The sequence below is a fragment of the Enhydra lutris genome, unplaced genomic scaffold, assembly GCF_002288905.1.
Source record: "Enhydra lutris kenyoni isolate GAN:26980312 unplaced genomic scaffold, ASM228890v2 scaffoldscaffold24, whole genome shotgun sequence".
NCBI lineage: Eukaryota > Metazoa > Chordata > Mammalia > Carnivora > Mustelidae > Enhydra > Enhydra lutris.
The window spans coordinates 30,167,860-30,192,170 of NW_019154108.1; the positions used below are offsets into that span (position 1 = coordinate 30,167,860).

At 40.0% G+C, this 24,311-nt stretch overlaps 1 protein-coding gene across 1 annotated transcript in view; it reads right to left on the reverse strand.

The window, feature by feature from the left end:
• LOC111150822 (dynein axonemal heavy chain 14) overlaps nt 1–24,311 on the reverse strand; it is a 319,964-nt gene that overhangs the window by 276,768 nt on the left and 18,885 nt on the right. Inside the window, exons 5-9 of the mRNA XM_022508439.1 lie at nt 22,479–22,631; nt 20,819–20,931; nt 11,652–11,714; nt 6,826–6,970; nt 3,259–3,390 (exon numbers count right to left, since the gene is read on the reverse strand). Coding sequence (XP_022364147.1) covers nt 3,259–3,390; nt 6,826–6,970; nt 11,652–11,714; nt 20,819–20,931; nt 22,479–22,631 — 606 coding nt within the window. The remainder of the gene's footprint in view (nt 1–3,258; nt 3,391–6,825; nt 6,971–11,651; nt 11,715–20,818; nt 20,932–22,478; nt 22,632–24,311) is intronic.

The following is a 24,311-nucleotide window of genomic DNA, read 5'->3' on the forward strand; positions in this document are numbered from 1 at the left end:
AGTATTTTTATTAATTAACCTCCCTACTGCTTTCCATAGTGATTGCACCACCATATATATTCCCACCAACAGTGCACAGAGGTTCCCTTTTTCTCCATATCCTTGCAAACACTGCTGTTTTTGTCTTTTTAATATTAGCCAATCTGACAGGTATGAGATGATACCTCATTGTGGCCTTGATTTGCCTTTCTCTGAGGATGAGTGATTTGAGCATTCATATGTCTATTGGCCATCTCTATGTCTTCTTTGGGGAAATGGCTATTAGGTCCTCTGCCTATTTTTTAATTGGATTATTTGGGGGTTTTGGTGTTGAGTTGTACAAGTTCTTTATATATTTTGGATATTAACCCCTTTTCAGATACATTGTTTGCAAACATATTCTCCCGTTCAATAGGTTGCTTTTTCATTTTGTTGATGGTTTTCTTTGCTTTAAGTGTTCTCACTGCAAAAAAGTAATAGTAATTATGTAACATATGGAAGTGTCCATCATTTCCAAAATTCTGTGAATGGTGAAACTTGATAGGAGAAACGCTTAATAATTCAAATTCTTCTTAAAGTATACAGCCATTGAAACTTAAAGCATGATTCATTATTTGTTAAAATCTGCATCTGAGGGGCGCCTGGGGTGGCTCCGTGGGTTAAAGCCTCTGCCTTCAGCTTAGGTCATGGTCTCAGGGTCCTGGGATCAAGCCCCATATCGGGCTCTGCTCAGCAGGGAGCCTACTTCCCCTCTCTCTCTCTGCCTGCCTCTCTGCCTGCTTGTGATCTCTCTCTCTCTGTGTCAAATAAATAAATAAAATCTTTAAAAAAAATCTGCATCTGAAATTGTGACTTTATTTCTAACAGATAGCTTTGAAGTTCTCTGAAATTGATGCTTCTGCCGAGCTCAGGGAAATTCATAGTAAGAAATAAATACAGTCTTAGAGTGTGTTCAATTCACATATCAAGTTTGCGTCTGAACACTTAAATAAATGGTCAGTTTTCTCCTGGAGGAATTCCTGGAGTAAGTGGTTCCAAGACCAGCAGCATCAAGCTTCCCCTAGGAACTTGTCAGAAATGTAAACTCCCCCCCCACCCCCCCGGCTACAGTGGCTGAAACTGAGACCCCTTGCTTTACCAAACCTCCTAGGAGATTCTCTTGCCCACAAAAGCTTGATAATCATAGTCCTCAGCATTTCAATATGAAAATAGGAGAGGTACTGTCAGTGCTTTCTAATTACACTTAGTCCAGAAATGGGGAACGCTGCCTACCTTAGGTAGCTGCGTGGGATGGGACCAAGCAACTCAGCCATGCTTTGGCTTGATTAAAGAGCCATGTCAACAGACAGGGAGCCGAATCATGAGAGACTCTGGGAAGTCTCTGGGAAACAAACTGAGGGTTGTGGAAAGGACCAGGGTGGGGGGATTGGGTAACTGGGTAATGGGCATCAAGGAGGGCATGTGATATGATGAGCATCAGCTGTTATACACAACTAATGAATCACTGACCACTACACCAAAAGCTAACTATGTACTATATTTTGGGTAACTGAATTTAAATAAAATAAAATAAAATGCCAAGTCAAAATAGGGCATGAGTCCCTGTTAGAGACAAAGCACCTAAAGAAGGAAAAACAATGCAATGCTTTATTGATACTTCCATTCCCCATATCCTCTTTTTTGTTTGGACCCATTCTCAGTTTTATGATCTTGTCATTTTTATTAAATCTGCATACTTCTATGTGGTGAATAACCGACCAACAGGGTTGGTTGGCAGTGGGTCTAATGGGTTCTTATCTGACATTTATTTAAATAGAAATCTCTGAACAAATATTTCTGACCAGATCATGGTTTTTCTGAATGGGAGACACTAGAGTGATTACGAGGAATATGTGCCCTAACACATACGCTGTTAATCCCTGTTTGATTTATCTGATCCTTGGCCAAACTGTCCCAGAGTCTTCCCATATGACAGGACTCAGTGGGGTTAGGGTGACTGCAGAATACAATGAGGAAAGAGATCCTTCTTTCATTGATGTGAAAGAGCTGCACTTCATTTTCTTGTCAAGAAGCAAAGCCTTGAACTCAGGGTTACCCAGGATCTATCGAAAGTTCAATTCCGAGAAGTAACATCTGAAAATGTCTGAGGGAGATGCAGTCCACCTATTCCTCCAGAGAGCCTCAAGTATCTCCTGGATTCCGCCAAAGCAGCCGAGAGAGGCAGCCAGCCCACGAGCAGGGACACTGCCTCAGCCCCTCACCGAGCCGCACCTGTGAACCCTGCTTCCATGTGCTGGTGTTCCCTATATAGGGAGGCTATAGAAGATAACCCTGTGAACTGAATCACAGCATCTCAGTAAGAATGTTCTGAGGACACTGTTCATTGTATTATCAAGTCCTTTTTATAAAATCCTGAGGGAAGTTTTGTCTCATCTAGGCATGTTTCTCTTGAGCAGGAAGTTTTCATCTTAGAAATACTGAAATTTGCAACAAATTTTATTTCCCTATATATGTTAGCTCAGGTTAGAATTTAGGTATCTTTAAGGTGTATATGTAAACTTACATATACATGCATTTACACACACACACGCACATGCACACACTCTCACGCAGGTCTCCCCCACTGTCAAAAAGTAGAGTTGCTATGAAAACTTCCATAAGCCAAAATAGCACAAAGAGGCAATGACCATTCATTTATATGAGAAAATTTTTAAGCATTCCCAGACCCCCAAAATCGCCTCTGCTAGGCTTTTCTGATACTGTGTTGCTAAAGGATGCACAGACCAAGTCCAGAAGCAGCACAGACACTCACAGACACAGTCCACAGCTCCAGCGGCCTGATACAGAGATGCTGAGCGTGGGTCCCGGCACAGGTCTGGGGGGCCCCCTCACTGCTCCAGGTGCTGCCCCCATAATGGCTCACTGCAAAACGGACACTGAAGGCTATTTCTGCTTCTGGCTCTTTTTTTCATAAAAGTGAAAATTCTCTCTAAATTACTTTTAGTTAGCTAGCCAAAGCAGGTACAGACACGGATCTTTTGTAAAAGCACCTTGGTGGAGCAGGAACCTCGAGAGAGCAGTGGCCGTACCTGTACATGTCAGTACTCGTATTCTGCGCAGCCCCTGCAGAATGCCTGCACCCAGGAACCGTGTGGCGCCAGCCCGTAGCTAACCAATCTGCCTGCCCACTGCCAGCACTGTTCCCAGAGAGGCAATCTGGAGCAATGGCTTTAACCAGTACATTCAAAATGGATAGAAAGAGAAGATATAAAGAATTACCTTTAAAACTGTACTTCTGATTTCACAAAGAGCCTTATGTCTGATATCCTCGAGCTGCTTCAGCGCCAGGGTAGCTTGCTGTAACTGCTCTTTACAAAACGCATCTAGAGAGTATGTTCGAGACCTATCCAGCTAATGACATGACAGAAAATGCTCAGTGTTGGAAACTCAAAGACAAAAGTCATATTCTATTTTTCCTTTTGTATACATTATGCTTTATATACATGCTTCTTACATTCTTCAAATACAAACACCAGTAGCTGAAACCAACTAAATCTTGATAAAAGACAGAAAAATACATTATTTTTTTAATCATAACTAAGATAAAGCCTCAGCAGAAAAATTCAAGACTCAATATATTTTTGAATTATCTATGAACCCAGGGGAACCACCAAATCCAGGAATTGCTTTTGAAATCCCAATAAGCACTGAATGGGGGATAAAGAGGCAAAAATTACATAATTCAAGTGACATGCACATTCTTCTGAGCTCATTCGAATGTGCCCTGGAGAAAATGCATTACCTTTGCTACTGAGCCTTGCTACACACGAACAACACATATCCCAGCATCCTTCCTCCTTTCAGAATTTTCTCATTTTTCCCACATTCTGTTAATTCTCTTGCCAAAATGCATTTTCATCAATAAATAAGACATATTTATCCCTAGTTATACTGTAATATTTTATAAATGTACACTCCCCTCAAAAAAAGATTGCAAAGTGTTGTTCTTGCCTTAAAATTCTGGATTAACTCTCTGTGTTCTCCTTCTCGTGGTCTCGTATCTGGCTACCAGGTCATGATTTTTCCAGCACATGTCTCAATCTCCCTTCCTTGCTGATCTCACTGCTAACCTCCTACCTGAAGCTGTTGTTGCTCACACCTGCATTATTCCAGCATTCTACTAGCATCTCTTTAACTCTGTATCTCCTTGCTTTCAGTTTTTCCCATTAACCACCATCATGTTGATTTTCCTACAATAATATGTTCAGAAACTTTCAATAATTGTTCTTTAAGAATATGGGGTGCTGGGTGGCTCAGTTGGTTAAGCATCTACCTTTGGCTCAGGTCATGATCCCACAGTCCTGGGATCAAGTTCTGCATTGGGCTCCCTGCTCAGTAGGGAGTCTGCTTCTCCCTCTCCTGCTCACCCTGCTAGTGCTCTCTCTCACTCTCTCTCTCTCTGTCAAATAAACAATTTTTTTTTTAAAGAGTAGTTCTCAGCTTCCTGGGTGGCTCTGTGGATCGATCACCTGACTCCTGATCTCAGCTCAGGTCTTGATCTCAAGGTTATAAATTCAAGCCTCACACTGGGCTCCACAATGGGCGAGGAGGCTACTTAAAAAAAAAAAAAAAAAAAAAAAAAAGAATAGTTCTCAATGTTTACTCTCATAGAAAATCACCAAAAGGGCTTGCAAAAGGTGCAGATTACTAGCACCACTCACTGCACTCTCCACCAAAAGGGGTAGGATGCAAATTTACATTTTTATTAACCACTTAAAATAATGCTACCCCCAATGCAATTCTTCCTGAACCCCAAGTCCCAACTCTTCAGCTTGTTCTGTGTCTTTGGGTAAACCGCTGTCTCTCTAGGACTTGGTTTCTCAGTTGAAAGGGAAGGTCTGGATACAATGACCCACGCATGTCCTCTCCCATCCAGTTTGAGACATTCCAGCCCCTGCAGCACAGCACAGGTTATGCCAGCAGAGCACAGGCACCTGCAAGTGCTCCACTCTGACTTCTGAATGGTCCCTCGTCTGCACTCCTGCCCTTGCTTCGTTCTCCCTGCCTCCTCCTTGTCAGTCCTCACTGGTACCTGCATCCCCAGCAGTTCTAAGGTATAGGTGGCCACCTTCTGATTCCAGACCTCCATATCTCGGTTCTCCTGGCTATGAATCTGTTCTCCCTCCATTTGGCCCTGGTCTCTCCAGGCTCAGAAATTCCTATTTTTGCTAACTTTCTTCACAACCCTCACTAGGAGTGCCCAGCCCTAATGCCCAGGTTCGACGCCTACCTTTCCTTTATTCTGTTATTCTTGGGCCAACTTTCAAGACCCAGCCTAACTTTCATATCAAACATACACTGAATCCTTCACTCCCGTTCTGCGCCATGGCTTCCCTGCTGCCAGACCCTTCCAATCCAGCGTGGCCTGCTCATCACGTGCTTTCCCCATGAAACATGCCCTGACCTGGCTTGTCTGAATAGCTGGGACATGAGTATTTTACAAGTATTGTTTGCCAGGAAACCTTCCAACCTTCCTTGCCTTATATTTTGCTAACCGGCTAGATAGAATGACTACCAAACTGAGGGACTACCTCTGGAATCAGCAATCATTTTTATATGTAAAGAATTACCTCTTACAATAAACTGTAAGCAAATTGCAAATGGCAATGCTTCATTTTTAGTTTGTTTCCACCTCCTTTGCATATAATAATTAACAAATATTTACAAATTGTCTGGAAGCTTTGTTCCTTTTCTCCTGACGTTCTGGGGGAAGCTGATAGAGCCTGAGGTCACTCCGTTAGTATTACCATCCAGTAGGTATGGGCATTCACAGATATTCTGAAGTCTCTTCTACCTTACTGCCCATCATTAGCCAATACATTCTGCCACTGAGTCACTCATAAAACAATCTAATATAGCTGCCCAACCAATCTCCTTCTAGAATAAAACCATATCAAAAATACTCCTCTATGAAATGTGTCCTTAACTTGAATGGTAATCCTTTTGAAAGAGTCATCTCAACATAGCTATAAAAAATATACTTCATCTGTAGTGATTAATTCATCTTTCTTCCTTAACTCTTTTACTCACTCACTTAAAGACTATCAAGCGTCTATCATGTATCAGCCACGGTATATAATCAATTCTAAAAGTAAGCTACTGACTTGGAAGTATTAAAAACTTATTACACATGTATAGTCAACACAATTTTTGAGTTGAGGATCAAATTTATAACTTGTCTAAATCCTTTTACTATATTTAAGTCTAGGTGACTATAAACTTTACTTTCCAGCACCTTCCTCACTTGGGTAAATGAAATAAAAGCTGTTCAGTTGTATATTAAACCCTTGAAAACATATACTTCTATATACTTTGACTTCTTTAAAAGAATTATTCTATATAAACCGAATGAAATCATCCACTAGGAAGGTCACCCTTTCTTAGAATTGTGGAATAGAAGAATTCATAAATTTAATCAAAACCTCTGTGCTGTAACTCACAACAATTTCTTGACATGCTATATTGAGAGAATAGCTGGTAACTATCAATTGTGGTAGAAATAATCATTTATAAATGATATTTCACATTTAGAGTTTTGAAAATAGAGAAAGGGCCTTATAACCGACTTAGGTTGAGTTTAGGGAAGAAATTATGTACAAGGAATGTTAATTATTAAAAATGACTACCTGAGGGAATAATGTTCTTTGTGAGTATTTTAAAACATTAGTCATGTATTGTGATCATTTCCTGATGGATTGAGCAATATGGATTCCTTCAACTCAAAACTCTACTGTCCCCTGGTTTCCACAGACAAACACCAGCATACAGCAGTGCACTTCTACCCACCTTGATGAGGCATATGGCAGATGGATGGTCTTCGTTGTCATTACCTTTTTTAATATCAACTGCATCTTCACAAAGTCCCTTTATATAAAGCAAACAGCCTTGAAATAACTCATCAGCCCAAAAAAGATGGCGAGTCAAAAATGACCTGAAAGTTAAAGAATTTCCAGGCTTATCTCCCGTTCAAAATGAGTACAATGAATTTAGAGGTAGCCAGTATAACCTGTTTTGTACCCCGCACGTATTCTATCTCCTACAGTTTAAGTGACATTAATAAACATCAGTAAGCATGACGAGATCTGTTTGGCTGATAATGTTGAGAGCAAGGCTATGGTACTGGGTGTGTTGAATATGAACAAAATAGGAGGGGAAACAAGTGATGATGTTATAATTTTATGCCACTGAGTTCTAATAATTTTGAAATAGTAGGCAGCGACAATTTTCTTAAATTTCTCCAACCACCCGAATCTTAAAATAGGAAAGATGGGCCCTTCTCTTTCCTCAGCCCCTTCCTACTGTCTGGTCATGGTTACAAAGATGAAAAAGACCACTTCCAACATCCCAAGACAGACGTGGGGAGAGAAGAACAGAATGGAAGAGATAAGGCTCCAAAAAAACTGGATCAAGAAAAGCAAACGTCCCTGTGCAACAGTGTCTAAAGAACAGGGGTTCTTCTGCCCTTCACTGATCACTTGGGGGGTAGCTGAATTTTATGACTGATTTTTGTATTTTAGACAAAAGACAGAATTATCAGAAATTAGCCTCTTCCTGTCTCTCCATTTAACTGGCAAAAGCTTTATACACCATGAGGCTAGTGAAGCTGAAGCTCCATGGGCCCTTTATTCTCCCTGCCTCTCCCAAAGCCTTGTTCTGTCTGTCTCCAAGAAGGCCTCCTCACTACACATGCCTCACGGAACCTGGAGATCCTCACAGAGGTGGAACTGGTTCAGGATGTTCCCAAGCACTAGTATAGGCAGGAGAAATGATCCGCACTAAGACAAATGGTACACCAGAAAGTGAAACACCACAAAAATCATACCCAGTCTTGATATTTACTAACAAGAGAATGATGATCACAAACCAGAGTCATGAACCCACAGTACTCAACACTGTTTTAAGACTTTCTTTTCTTCATTTAAAAAATACAATGGATTTTATTTACATATTTTAACACAGATATGAAGAAATTAGGGAGAGTGTATTATAAAAATAACAGTGAGGAAAGCACAAAAAAATTAGAATTGTAATGGTGAGATCTCACAAAAGAAAAATAATGCATCATCTGATGACTATTCAAGCATAGGTTCTATGAGGAACTAACCAACAAATTCCATTTTATTATAACAGCAAACTAAATACATTCTCCAAAGCTTCTCACAGGACAGAACTGCTTGATAATAGAAAATATACCACAGAACTCTATTAAAACTCAGGTCCTAGCTTCTAGAAAAATGGAGTATATGTACTTTTCAGTGTTCTTCCCTCTGAGTACAACTAAAAACTAAAAACTGTGAACGTCATATATGAAGTGAACATAAGAAGACACTAAAAGGCAGAGAGGTTGGACAGGCTAGGAAAGACATAGCGCGAAGGTCCTTGGGTATTTTCTTTCCCTTCCTTCATCCCAGGCTTGGAGTCGAAGAAACCAGCAAGCTGGAAACACCAACAGATGCCTGCTGTCCAGCTAAAGGATCAGGAAAGGGGCAGCCGAGCATGACAGCAAATTTTCAATAATAACCATTCTACGCTAGCGAGATAGCACAGAAAAAAAAGGCCATGTGGAGAGCGTGAAGTTCTACCCTCAGCAAATGGTAACCAGGCTTCCCTAGCATTCCTCTGGGGGTTTCCAGGGAAAGCTAATTAGGGAATCAAGAATTTCAACTTCCCTGGGAGCAAGCAAAGAAAGAGAAAGTCAAACAAAGAAACAGAAGACATAAAAAAGCACTAAATAGAAATTTTAGAATTGAAAAATATGATGACCGAAATTTACAAAATCAATACACTGGCTCAGCAGCAAAATGGAATGGACAGAGAAACAAATCAATGAACTGAGAGAACAGCAGAAATAGTTCAATCTGCACAGTAGAGAAGCAAATAGACTGGGGGCAAAAAAAAACAGACCCTCAGGGAGCAGCAGGACTATAAACAAGATCTGGCATTTGGGTCTGAAGTCCTAGAAGGGGAGGAGAAAGAGGGCAGGGCTGAAAAAATACTTGAAGAAATATGGATGAAAATTTACCAAATTTATCAAAGGATGCACAAACACAGAGGTGTGAGAAGCCAGGGTGACTTAAAACAGGGTAAAGACAAAGAAATCCTACAAAGATGCATCAAATTCAGAATTCTGAAAACCAAAGGCAAAAGAAAGAACGTGAAAGCAGCAAGAGAAGAAACATCTATAGAAGAAAAGCAATCTGAATGACCGTGGAAGCCACAAGAAAGGGGTGTGCTTCTTTCCGGTGCTGAAAGGAAAGAACAGCCAACTCAGAGTCCAGACTCAGAGTCCGGGATTCAGCAATAACACTCTTCACTGAGGGAGAGATCATGACATTCTCAGGTGAAGGAGAAGCAAGACAATTTGCTGCTAGCAGACCTGCCCTATAAGAACGGCTACAGGAAGCTTTCTAAACAGAAATTAAATGACAAAATAATAGAAGGAACCCCAAAACACTGAGAAGGAATGAAGAACATGATAAACAAACCAAACTGGATAAATTTTAAAAAGGTAGGGGCGCCTGGGTGGCTCAGTCGGTTAAGCATCCAACTCTTGATTTCAGTTCAGGTCATGATCTCAGGGTTGTGAGATCGAGTCCCCTAACGGGCTTTGCACTCAGCAGTCTTCTTCCCCCCTCCCCGTGCCCCTACCCCACTTGTGTTCTCTCTCTCTAAAATAAATAAATCTTAAGAAAATAAAACAAATACAAAAATATATAGACTATCCTTGAGTTTTACAACTTATATTTGATGATGGAAGCAAAAACGCTAACTCTTCTGATATAGTGCCAAATGCATAAAGAGGAAATATTTAAGACAATTATACTACAAACAGGGGAGGGTAAAGGGACATAAAGCTAAGGTTTCTATAGTTCACGTGAACTAATAAAATGGTAACACTAGTAAATTGTGTTATGCATATATAATGCAACCACTAAAAAGCCACACAAAAAGATACATTAAAAAATACTATAGAAAAAATCCAAAAAGAATTCTAAGAAATACTCAAATAATCCACAGGAAGAAGAAACAGAAAGCACAGGGAAGAAATTGAGACCAAAAAATTTGAGACCAAAAAATGAATGGGCAAACTTAAGCCCTAACATAAAAATAATTCAACTGAATGTACATGGTCTAATATATCAATTTTTTAAAAAAGCACCAACCCACAGCGAGATCCTACCACATAGCCACGAGAATGTCTACGTGAAAACCAGTGACAATTCCAAATGGTGGCACCGATGTGGAGAAGCTGAGGCCCTCGGATGTCGCTGGTGGGGATGAAAAATGGTACAATCATTTCTGAAAAAAACCTAAACATGCAATTACTGTGTGAGCCAGAATGGCACTGGTGGGCATCTCCCCCTGAAAAATGGAGACTTCTGTTCACATAAAGACCTTTCTATGAAAGCTGCGGCAGCTGTCTCTCACAGAGACAAGACCTGGGAAGCAGCAGGTGTTCTTCAACAAGGGAATGACCAACCGGCACGTCCCTGTGGACTGCTCCCTGGCAGCAAAGGAACCACGCCAGAGGCAGCAGCCCAGACAGAGCCCCCCTCCCACAGTCTGCAGACTGTACCATTCCAAGGACATAATATTCCTGAAAAGACGCAACCACAGAAACGAAGACCAGAGCAGTGCTGGCCCTGGGCTCAGGAGGGGTGAGGTGGAAGGGAAGGGCAACAGGAGGGCTCCTGCCATGACGGAGGTCTGCTGTATGTGGATTCTGCCCTGGTTGTCATACAACTGTCCTACAGCAGGTCTGCAAGACGTCACCACTGGGGCAACAGAAGATCTCTGTATCATCTCTGTGTTGTTTCTCACAACTGCATTCAGTCAGCGTTACAGCAAAGTACAAAGTTCAGCATAGAATGTGGCTGCTGGAGGTCCTCCTGCAAACTAGGACTAACAGCCGTCTCACTGGTTTGATGTGGTCACTCCTTCTGGAGGCAGAAAGTTACATCAAGTGACCAGAGGAAGTTATCCTAAGTGCTTTATAGTGCTGTGATTTCCTCCTACCACAGACTGGCATACCAGGAAATATAGTGTTAATATTATGTTTATATATGAATAGCGTTTAAAAATAAGATAGGTTAAATTTAATCATAAAGGTTTAAAATTTTTTAAAGATTTTGTCAGAGAAAGAGAGGGCACAAGCACAGGAGCCAGCAGGCTCTCTGCTGAGCAGGGAGCCTGATGCAGGGCTCGATACCAGGACCCTGAGATCATGACCTGAGCCGAAGGCAGATGCTTAACTGACTGAGCCACCTAGGTGCCCCCATAAATGGTTAAATTTAATCATCATAAAGTGACTTTCCAGTCACTGAGTGAAAAATGACTTATACCTGCTTCCATATTATGTATTTAAATAAAATTTTTAGAGTTACGTTGCTTATCAAAACTTACCTGCTTGGGGCACCTGGGTGGCTCAGTGGGTTGAGCCTCTGCCTTCAGCTCAGTCATGATCTCAGGATCGAGCCCTACATCAGGCTCTCTGCTCAGTGGGGAGCCTGAGCTTTCCCCCCCCTTCTCTGCCTGCCTCTCTGCCTACTTGTGATCTCTCTTTCTCTCTGTCAAATAAATAAGTAAAATCTTCAAAAAAAAAAAAAGCTTACCTACTCTTCTCTGTCTTAATTCTTCTAACATTCAATTTCCAGGTAACAAATGATTTATTGACTCTGAAAAGAAAAACATTTCTTATATTCATACTCATAAATCATGTATTTATATAGAATACATTTAATAACATCTTAAGAATGCTAGATTCCCTAGAACATGTTTCATTCACATTTCATTCATCCTAAATCTTACCTGAAGTACATACTAGATCATATCACTTCTCTCCCAAACTGTCAACAGAATATAGAGCTATAATTCTCATAGACACACAATTTAGTTACAATATCCCAATAAGTATAAACACTATAAAAATATATTCTTCTTGGAGGCGCCAGGATGACTCTGTCAGCTAAGTGTCTGACTCTTGATTTCAGCTCAGGTCATGATCTTGGGGTCGTGGAATGGAGCCCCACAGTCAACTCTGTGCTCCATGGAGAGTCAGCTCGAGATTCTCCCTCCCTCTCCCTCTATCCTTCTATCCCTTCTCCTTGCTCATGCTAAAACAAATTGGCTACACATATTCTTCTCTCTATACATTTATTAGCTTACTATATTTAAGAGACTCATATTTCAAGAGTCAATTGAATTTTGACTAATTCAATAATAATGAAAAAGTACATTGATAAGAAATTGTTGCATACTAACGTGTAAAAAAAATCAGCTAGTGTTTGTCATTTGATATTTGTTTTTGAAAAGATGTATTTATAATTTTAAAAACTCAAAAAAGCTATCTGAGAAGGAATTTAATGGTGATGCTAGTTTGCCAAAGTGAGATTCCGTATGCAGCAAGAGGAACTGGTGGGGTCTGGACTGCCCAAGAAGCCAACCATCCCATCTCATTGCTGACTGAGACTCCCAGAAGCCAGAAGCAGTTCTGAAAGAACCCGCTGCTGTCACGCAAACAGGCACACCTGAGGCCTCAGAAATCAGAAATTCCTCTGATTTAGCACCTTGACCTTAAGTCAGGCTCCCAACAGGCATTCCAGCTAAATTCCTATCTCACTTTTCTCTAGTCACAGAACCTCAGGACTCCAGAAGATCCCTGGAAAGAATCCCAGATGAATCCCCCAACTGACAGTGTGAGGTGTGTCCACAACAGGCCACAGAAGACACCTCCAGGCAGGTCCCCAAGGTTAAGAAGCTGGTGCTGCTGCTCGAGTCACCCTGCACTGCACACACCGCACAGCCAACAGAAGCCACCAGCGCTGCAGATTTACCTTATTTTCTGCTTGGACCGTTACTTGCTACAATGTTAGTCATAAGAAACTTTACAAAAGACATTAAAAATGGGGGACCTGGGTGGCTCAGTGGGTTAATCCTCTGCCTTTGGCTCAGGTCATGATCCCAGGGTCCTGGGATCGAGCCCCACATCTGGCTCCCTGCTCAGCAGGGAGCCTGCTTCCCCCTCTCTCTCTGCCGGCTTGTGACCTTTCTCTCTCTCTCTGTGTCAAATAAAAATAAATAAAGATATTAAAAATAAAATTCAAAAATCAAATGAAGGGGACACCTGCGTGGCTCAGTTGATTAAGCCTTGGGTTTAGGTCATGATCCCATGCTGGGCTCCCTGCTCAATGGGGAGCCTGGATCTCCCTCTTCCTCCGCCTCTTACCCCTGCTCATGCTGTCAAATAAATAAAATCTTTAAAAATATATAAAAAACTAAAATAAAATGAATTTATCAGTTTTAACCCAAGTAAACTTTAATTTATACTTTTCTAAGAAAATTAATCATTCTGACCATGGAATGACTGATGCCAAATGTCATATAAAAAGATGACTCATCCCAGTTCCAACTGTGTTTCAAAGTTTGACCAATTAAAATTACTCACAGTGGAGAGGACCCCAAGGATTTATCACAGGCAAGGACAACAGTGGAAAGCCCAACACTGACAGTTTAAATCAACAGATTCAGAGAACAGTACTTTCCTACTATCGTAAGCTGCCGCCTGGCTGGCAGAGATGCGGCTGTCACACACGTTCTCGAAGAGGAACTGCTCGGAACTGTGTCTCCACGACCCATCTCCACTGCCACATGCTTTGGTTCAGTCCATCACAGGACCAGCTCCCTCACCTCCCACCCTTCTCCAGTGTTTCAGCCACACCACGTCTAGCCTTGAATACACACTGACCTTGGATCTGCCCTGGAGCTTTTCACCTTAGCTGTACTGAGACTATTCTCAGCATTCAGGCCTCGGATTACACAGCACATATCTGGCCATCCTTTCTAAAACAGCAACACATACACATCTCTGCTTAATTTCTCTGCTTTATTATCTTTCTGGCCCTTATCCCTAGCTGAAATAATCATATTACTTACTTATTATGGATCTCCCTGCATTAGAATTGGAAGTTCTACAGGAACACAGACTTTGTACATTTTCTAACATGATTACATCTCATCAGGGCCCATAACAGTGGGACAAAAGTAGTACCAGCAAGTGTCTGTTCTGTGAGGACCTTCTCTGCCACAAATCCATTCACTTCTCTTAAAAAAGATCTTCAACCATTTATCATATTAAATGCAACCATTTAAAATACTACTACTGTCTTTTCCTAGCCTCCAGCAGATAGCAGCAGACCACAAGGAAACACAGACACAGAAGCAGGAAGAGAGTGTAATGGCGCTGTAGAGACACATGGCAGCCGCCCTTGTGGGGAGCGCAGAGCACCCAGAGACCCAGAAGTACTCTGCTGTACACCTGAAACTGATATAACATCACATGTCAGTTACACACAAAGGAAAACACTAGACACAAACACTAAAAGAACAAGTCTGGGACTTCTGTGTGAGGGATCAGCAGTCCCAGGAATCCTGCTGTCATGTCCCGTCACTTAAAACTAGATAAATTTTTAAATGATGACTTTGAATCAACAAGCTGTCCAGCTCCCTAATTCTCTGATTTATTTTCCATTATAACATTCCTTCTCTACCTGATGTTTTACATATCTATATGTCTATATGTCTTCTACTAGAAGTTATCTGAGAGCAGGACAATCATTTGTTTTTCTTTTTTTAAATATTTTATTTATTTATTGACAGACAGAGATCACAAGTAGGCAGAGAGGCAGACAGAGAGATAGGAGGGGAAGCAGGCTCCCTGCTGAGCAGAGAGCCCGATGTGGGGCTCGATCCCAGGATCCTGGGACCATGACCCGAGCCGAAGGCAGAGGCTTAACCCACTGAGCTACCCAGGTGCCCCCAATCATTTGTTTTGTTCAATAGAGTATCCCCAGCATCTGGAACAAAGATTCTTAGCAAGCTCTCAATAAATATTTGTTTAGGGGTGCGTGGTGGCTCAATAGGTTGTGTCTGCCTTCTGCTGAGGTCATGATCTCAGGGTTCTGGGATGGAGCCCCACATCAGGCTCCCCACTCAGCAGGGAGTCTGCTTCTTCCTCTGCCTCTGCCTTCCCCAATAGTGCTGTCAAATAATACACAAAATATTTTTAAAATAAATAAATGTGTTTAATGAATAAATGCATGAAAAACAAAAGGCCAATTAAATTAAGGTCATTATAGTTAATTTAAATTCAATCATAAAAAATAATTTTCTTATAATATTTATCCAAGAAGATGAGGAGTTCTAATATTTAAATGAGCAAACTTTATCTAAAAAATTTTTTTACTCAGGTATAATTGCCATACAATATTAATATATTAGTTTCAGGTATACAACACAGTAATCTGACATCAGTGTACACACTGTGAACCGAGGAGCAGTTAGTTAACGTCTGTCACGATACAGAGTTAACATGATGTTACTGAGTGTACATTACATCCCCATGGTCTACTTTACAACTAGGAAATCTTTACCTTCCAATTTTCCTCAATCACTTCATTCCCCTTCCAACACCTCTCTTTTCTGGCAACCTACAACTCTATCCTCTGTATCTCTGAGTGTAGGTTTTTTTGTTTTTTAGGTTCCACATATAAGTGAAATGATGTGGTATCTGCCTCTCTCTCATTTCACTTAGCATGGATACAAAGGACAAGATTTCTTTCTTTTTTTTTTTTTTTTTAATGGCTGGGTACTACTCCATTTTTTAAAAAAATTTATTTATTTGAAAGAGAGAGATAGCGAGAGAGGGAACACAAGCAGGGGAGTGGCAGAGGGAGAAGCAGGCTTCCCACCCAACAGGGAGCCCAATGCGGAGCTTAATCCCAGGACTCTGGGATCATGACCTGACCCGAAAGCAGACACTTAATGACTGAGCCACCCAGGTGCCCCTGAGTACTACTCCATTGCATGTATGTATCACATCTTCTTTATCCATTCATCCATCAATGAACTGTGGTTGTTTCTTTATTTTAGCTATTGTAAATAGTGCTGCCATAAACAAAGGAGTGCATGTATCTTTTCAAATCAGTCTTTTTGTTTTCTTTGAATAGATATCCAGAAGGGGACTCGCTAGATCTAATTTTAGTATTTCCAGGAATCTCCATACTGTTTTCCATAGTGGCCACACCAATTTATATTCCCACAAACGGTACACAAGGGCCTTTTCTCCGCAAGAAATCTTAATGATAATCATTCTGATAGGTAGGAAGGAATACCTTATTTTGTTTTGATCTGCATTTCCCTGATGATTAGTGATGTTAAGCATCTTTTCATGTGTCTGTTTGGCAACCACAGGTAGATCCTGGAAAAATGATTCTCTTCCCTTTTTTTTTTTAAAGATTCATTCATTGAGAGAGAGAGAGCAAGAGCACACACATGTGCACAAGCAGGAGGGACAGAGGGAAAGAGAGAATCTCAAGCAGACTCCCCACTGAGCATGGAGCCCAATGCAGGGCTTGATCCCAGGACCCACAGATCATGACCCGAGCCAAAATGAAGAGCCGGATACACAACTGACTGAGCCACCCAGTTGACCCTTCTGCTCATTTTTAAGGGATTATTTTTGTCGTCAAGTTGTATGAATCCCCCCCCCACCCTTTTTTTTGGATATCAACTCATTATATATATGATTTGCAACTATCTCATCCTGGTCAGTAGTTTGCCTTTTCATTCTACTGATGGGCTTCCTTCACTGTTCAGAAGCTTTTCAGTTAGATGCCGTTCCATTGGCTTATTTTTCCTTTTGACCCCTTTGCCTTTAAGTCAGATCCAAGAAAATGTCACCAATGTCAAGGAGTTTATGACCTACTTTTCTTCTGAGTGTTTTATGGTTTCAGGTCATACATTCAAGTCTTTAACCCATTTTGAGTTTATTCTGTGTTTGGTATAAGAAAGTAGCACAGTTTCCTTCTTTTGCATGGTGCTGTCCAGTTTTCCCAACATCCTCTATTGAAGAGACTTTTTCCCATTGCATATTCTTCCCTCGTCATAGATTAATTAACCATATAACCATGGGTTTATTTCTGGGCACTCTATTCTGTTCCTTTGATCTATGTGTCCATTTTTGTGCCAGTGCCATACTCTTTGATTACCAGAGCTTTGTAGCATGTCTTAAAATCTGAGATTGCAATACCTATAGCTTTGTTCTTTAACACAGAGTATAATGCCATCTTTAAAAAACAGTTTTACTTCTTCCTTTCAAATTTGGATGCCTTTTCTTTTTCTTGACTAACTGCTGCGGCTAAGACTTCCAATACTGTGTTGAATAAAACTGGGGAATGTAGTCATCCTTGTCTTGTTCCTTATCTTAGAGAAAAAGATTTTAACTTTTCATGGTTGAATATTATTTTAGCTGTGGGTTTGTCATATATGGCTTTTATTATGGTAAGGTATTCACCCTCTATACACACTTTGTGGAGCATTATCATAAATGAATGAATTTTTCAGATTCTCTTTCTGCCTCTATTGAGATAACCATGATTTTTATCTTCAATTTTTTTAGTGTGGTATATCACAGTGTATCACATTATTTTGTAGATGCTGAACTATCTTACCATCCCTGAAATAAATGCCATTTGACCATGGTGGATGATCCTTCTTGTGTATTTTATAGTCTGATTTGCTAACATTTTGTTGAGCATTTCTGCATATAAGTTCATCAAGGAAATTGGCCTGTAATGTTCTTTGTGTATTGTCGTCTGGTTTTTGTATTGGGATAATGCTGGCCGCATAAAATGACTTTGGAAGCATTCCTTCCTCTTCCATTTTTTTTTAGGGGGGGGGAAGAGTTTGAGAATAATGGGTATTAAATACTCTTTGAATGTTTAGTAAAATTCACCAATGAATCCAACAGATTCTAGACATTGTTGCTAAGTTTTGGATCACTGATTCAATCTCATTAAAATCTAAATTTTCTATTTCTTCATGATTCAGTCTTGGTAGGTTGAATGTTTCTAGGAATCTATCCATTTCTTGTAGGTTGTTCAGTTTGCTTGTGCATAATTGTTCATAGTGACCTCTATTTTATCATAGTGACTTCTATTTTATCAGCTGTAACTTCTTTCATTCTGATTTTATTTGAGCCCTTTCTCTTTTTTTCTTGGTGAGTCTACCTAAACATGTGTCAATTTTATCTTTTCACGGAATCAGCTCTTCATTTCACCAATCTTTGCTATTGTCTTTTTAGTCTCTATTTCACTTATTTCCACTCTGATCGTTATTATTTCCTTCCTTCTACTAACTTTGGGTTAGTAGAACTTGCTCTTCTTTTCCAATCCCTTTGGGTATAAAGTTAAGCTGTTTGGGATTTTTCTTATTTCTTAAGGTAGGCCTGTATGGTTATGAACTTCCCTCTTATAACTGCTTTTGCTACACCCTATACATTTTTGCTATGTCACATTTGTTTTCACTTGTCTCGAGGTATTTTTTTTATTTCTCCTTTGCTTTCTTCAATGACCCCTTTGTTATTCAGTAGCTTGTTGCTTAAGCTCCTTGTTTTTATGACTTTCTTAGTTTTCTTCTTATAATTAATTTCTAGTTTCATACTATCGTGGTTGAAAAACATGCTTGATTCCAAAATTGTTAAATTTATTGAGACTTTTTTGTGGCCTAGCATGTTATATTTATCCTGGAGAGAGTATCCTGTGCATGGGAGAAGAAATGTATTCTGCTGCTTTTGAATGTAATATTCTGGTATATCTATTAACTTAGTATTATAGTTTTAATTTTACTACATTGGTCTTTTGACCTGTTAGCTTTATAAATGATTATAAAAGATTAATTCACTACCTTCACTATATATTTACCTTTTCCAGTGAGATTTTCACTTTCATGTTTTCCTGTCATTAATTAGTACCATTTCTTTTCAGCTTAAAGAATCCACCTTAGAGTTTCTCATAAGGCTAATTTAGCAGTAATGAAGTCCCTTACTTTTGCTATATGGAAACTCTTCATCTCCTTCAATTCTGAATTATAACCTTACTGGGTAGAGTATTCTTGGTTGCAATTTTTTTTTTCATTTAGTATTCTGAATATGTTCTGCCTCTCCCTTCTGCCTTGCAAAGTTTCTGCTGAGAAATCTGCTGATAGCCTATGGGTTTATCTTGTATGTAACAAGTTATTTCTCTCTTGTTGCTTTTACGATTCTCTATAACTTTTAACATTTTAAATATACCATATTTTGGTGTGAATCTCTTTGGGTTCTTCTTATTTGAAATTCTCTGGACTTCCTGGATATAGATGTCTGTTTACGTCCCCCAGGTTAAGGAAATTTTCAGCCATTCAAATATGTTTTTCTGCCCCCTCTTCTTCTGTGACTCCTATAATGAGAATGTTACTCCACCTGAAATTGTACCAGAGGTCACTTACGTAATCTCCATTTAAAAAAAAAAAACGAAAACTCTTTTCTTTTTGCTGCTCTGTCCAGGTGAATTCCATTGTTCTGTAGTCTAGCTCACTGTCTGACCCACTCTTCTGATTCATCCAGTCTGCTGTTGAACCCCTTTAGTGTATTTCTAAATTAACTTATTCTACTTTAGCTCTGAGACTTCCATTTGGTATTTTCTCTTTGCTATAGTTCTTACTATGTTCATCCATTCTCCCCCCAAGTCTGGTAAGCATCTTTCTGACCATTACTTTGAATTATTTATCAGGTAATATACTTATTGCCATTTCATTAAGGTCTTTTTCTGGGGTTTTGTCTTCTTTCATTTGAAGATATTCCTCTGTCACATTTTGCCTGATTTTCTGTGTTTTGTTTTGTTTTGTTTTTTCCTATGTATTAGGCAAAACAACTACCTTTCCCAAACTTGAAGTAGTAGCCTTGTGCAGGTGATCTGTGAGGCTGAGAAGCACAATCCCCTTTGGTCACTGGTGCCAGGTGCTCAAGTGGAGGGCTAAGTGTGGGCTACGCACCCCTGCTGGCTATGGTGAGGTCGCAGATGTAGCACTGGAGGGGCAGGGCACTCACCTGGCAAGCTGGGGTGGGGTTACAGCTATGGCTAGGGATGGATGGGAGGCTTGCTCAGATGGCTGTGGTGCACCTGTGGTATGGGGGGTTGGGGTGTGCTCAGGTTATAGAAAGACTGCCAAAACTGACTGTCAAAGGAGAATGAGATTGCAAAAACGGCCCCTGCCAGCACTTCTATCCCAGAAAGAGTCCCAAAATGTTCCTGCTTCTCTGTCACTCACTTTAAAAATAGTAAGTGGGTCTCCTTTACACGTGGCCCAGCCACTTTTCAAGGGGCAGCTTTTGCTCTGGGTCCCAGGGTGAGCTGAGTGTGCATGCAAACCCTTTATGAGAAGGTTCTCCATTGCCTAGGTTCTATGGATTTCCTGGACATAATTTCCATTGTTTTCCATTTTGGTGGCTCCTCTCTTTAGTGCAGAACCCAAGGACTGGGGTGCCTGATGTGAGCAACATTCTTTACTCCTCAGGTAGTTTCCACATTTTTAAGATCCTTCCTGATTATGGGTTGCTGCACCAGGGCTGGGGTTTTTGATGAGAGCCAGTCTCTCTCTTTCCTCTACCTATCTCCATGTTGCCTTTATCTTCTGTTGTGGAGATACTGTCTATCTAGTTCTCAGAACTCTTCCAGAGGAAATTATTGCACATACAGCTGTGGGTCTGTTGTGTCTGTGGGAGGGAGGCAGTTCAGGATCTTCCTACACCTCTATCTTGCCTAAAAAACTTCTATAGGATACCCCATTTTCTCTAATATTCCCCATAAAAATGTCATTATGTAGTATAACCCACATATCAACCAGCCAGTCACTATTTCCACAGGACCATACTAAAAATAATTGGTTTCATTTTCTTTTATCTCACCGAAAATTAGAAAATATCTTGAATTGCTGTAATAAATGGTAACATTTTTTTTCTAAAAGCCATTCCAAAGTAGGTATGAGTTCTATTTCTTCTACATCACCTATTTTAGTAACCTGCAAATATAAAGCACAAAAATCATGACTTTATTTCTTTAAAAAATATGCACTATTTTCAAGAAATTAAGAAAGCCTATGTTTGCCTCATAACCTACTTGCTTTCATAATTAAGCCTGTTCTATAGATGACCTCCACCACTTCATCTATACCCAAATTTGATTTCCCTTCCCACACTGATTCAATACTTGCCATTTTCTAAGGCTATTTCTCATGCTCCAATAGAGAATGAATAAGAGAAACTTCTTCCTCATTCTTAGATACTTCTCACAAATATCTGTTCATTTTTCATTCTCATAATCTGTACATTTTCTGTAAACGTAATATGTATGAGCTCAATTTTAACTACAGGGGCATAGTAGTTCCAAAGGGACTAATAATCCCATTACCAAGATACCTTATTTTGACAACCAAGAACCACAGGACTTTATCAAGGAATTCCCTTCCCCAGAGTCACTCTTCCCCATCTGAATGTTAACATTTTCTTCAATTTCTTCTGGAAATAAAAGTATGCCTATATCAGCACATATGTACTTATGTGCACATTTTTGTTTATATAGAAGTTGTTCCTCCCACTTTCAGTTGATAATAAACGTCAGAGATATCTCCACATCCACACCTACAGATCTGCTTCATTCAGGTGTAGCCCTGCCCATGCTCAAATACTCTCCCAGCTGGGAGGCTGGGAGAGTAGCGGGAAGCAGACAGACACTAAGAAAATGATCAAAACAAGTAATTCTATAATTACAATTTGTGATAAGTATCAGAGCGTCATGTAAGAGTGTAATAGGGGATTTATACATCTGGCAATGAAGTTTCTGACAAACCTGAGAAAACGCTTTTTTCTTTTAACTATTATAATTCCTATATGTCAGCAAATCCCTGTAGTCTAGTTTTCTTTAAAAACAAAAACAAAACAAAAAAAACTACACTTGGGGGTGCCTGGGTGGCTCAGTTGGGTTAAAGCCTCTGCCTTTGGTTCAGGTCATGATCTCAGGGTCCTGGGCTCTTTGCTCCGTGGGGGCCTGCTTCCCTTCCTCACTCTCTGCCTGCCTCTCTGCCTGCTTGTGATCTCTGCCTGACAAATAAATAAATAAAATCTTTATTTAAAAAACTACACTTAGTAAAGTATTTGAGATAAAAATTATTAAAATTGAATCTTAAACCTTTATCTCTATAAAAAAAGAGAAAAAAACTTGCTGTTAAGTTTCTCCCAAAGAAGATTTTTTTTTAAATATTTTATTTATTTATTTGACAGAGATCACAAGTAGGCAGGGAGGCAGGCAGAGAGAGAGGAGGAAGCAGGCTCCCTGCTGAGCAGAGAGCCCAATGCGGGGCTCAATCCCCAGACCCTGAGATCACGACCTGAGCTGAAGGCAGAGGCTTTAACCCACTGAGCCACCCAGGCGCCCCTCTCCCAAATAAGATCTTAAATATAAACTATCCCTCAAATGACCAGGTTTACCTGAAACACGCAAAGATATTCTAAATTGAATAATATTTTTCCATTATGATTCTAAAAGCTGAAAACACATATTCTGTCTTACCTTTGAGATAAATGATGCAGTAACAATCCAAAATTCTTTGCAGTGTCTAGCTCTGTGGGCAGAGACCACCTGAAGATCATATGGATTATAGAGAATTTGACGATTTTTCCGAGGAAGGCAATATACAAATTCTCCATCATCTGTTAAAGGTTCCTGAGGTTAAAAAAATTTTAATTAACTTGACCAAATGAAGTAATAAAATGGCTGAACAACAGATCACTCAGTAAACTGAAACAATTTTAGATTAAAATTAAGAGTAATATCACTGAAGAAAACTAACATCAAATTATGTCCAAAGTTCCATAAGATCAATCCTATGAAATATTTAAAATATGTAATTTTCATTCTTACACTGTGGTAAAGCAAGATTCACAAAAACTCCTCTATATGCCTCCTAATGCGTGCTTATTCACACAAAGAACTTGGCAACGTATCTTTAACACACATGCCCCACTGCCAGTCAGTCTGCCAACATCAGAAGCTTTTGGAGTGTGTTAATCATTTGTTTTGATAATGATGGTGGCATAGTATTATAATAATAACTACTATTTGTGAAGTAAATAATAAATAATTTGATAAGTAATAAGTGTTTCGTATACATTATTCACCAGAATTTAATCTCTTAAATTTAATCTTTTAAAGTACCCACAGGGTTTATGATCATTTTAGCTCATTAAACAGATGCACAAGTTAATATTTTGAGGAATGAGGCAATTTGGGGAAAGTCACAAAGACAGGAAGGGCAGGTTGAGATGGGAATGCGAGTCACACTGAAGCTGTGCTCTGAAACCCTGTAGTATTACTGGAGCCTCTCTCTTACTCACCAGCCATTCCTGAGAAACCAGCCACTTCGTATTGAGAAAATATTTTACATGAAATTTATTTTTTTCACCTTTGAGACTTTCTCATTATTGGAATTTAAAAATCTCAGACCCAGTTTTACTTCTTAAAACAGTTTGTGTCCTCGTTGAAGAATGTCACTGTTTCTCCCTAATTGTCCCAGGTGCTCACTGTCTTGTTTATTTTTAGGATTTATTTATTGGGGGAGAGGGGCCAGGCGGAGGGACAAGCAGACTCCCCACTGAACGTAGAGCCTGACATGGGGCTCAATCCCATGACTCTGAGAACACAACGTGAGCAGAAACCAAGAGTCAGACACTCAACCGACTGCACCACCGGGCGCCCCGCACGGTCTTCTTTTGACCACTGAGAGGATATGAACCTGGAAACCTTAAGGAACAAGTTTGAAACTACAAGTAAAATGAAATAAGCCTCAGGTGATGATTTGTATGGTACATGGTTTGGTTACAGTTACGTGGCCACTTGAGCCATTTTTGTTCTGATTACATTACAGGAAGTTGAGGATACTAGAAACTTTTTTTTTAAGATTTTTAAAATTTATTTATTTGACAGAGAGAGAGAGAAGTAGATCACAAGTAGGCAGAAAGGCAGACAGAGAGAGGGGGGGGGAGCAGTCTCCCCACTGAGGAGAGAGCCTGATGTGGGGCTCGATCCCAGGACTCTGAGATCATGACCTAAGCCAAAGGCAGAGTTTTATCCCACTGAGCCACCCAGGTGCCCTGAGGATACTAGAAACTTAATGTAGACACAATTATCCAAATGGGTCATGTATGTACTTAAATCATCCACTTACCAGAAGCATAATATATTCCAATGAAATTACTGGTTTTCAATTAAAAGCAAGTAGTTTTTCGTATTCTCAATCCTTTCTTTATAAACAAATGAAACCTCCAGTATCAGTGAGTCCAACATCTGGCTCAGCAATGTATTTTCTAAGCCACCATGCCTGCTACATGCCAGACACCAGGCCAC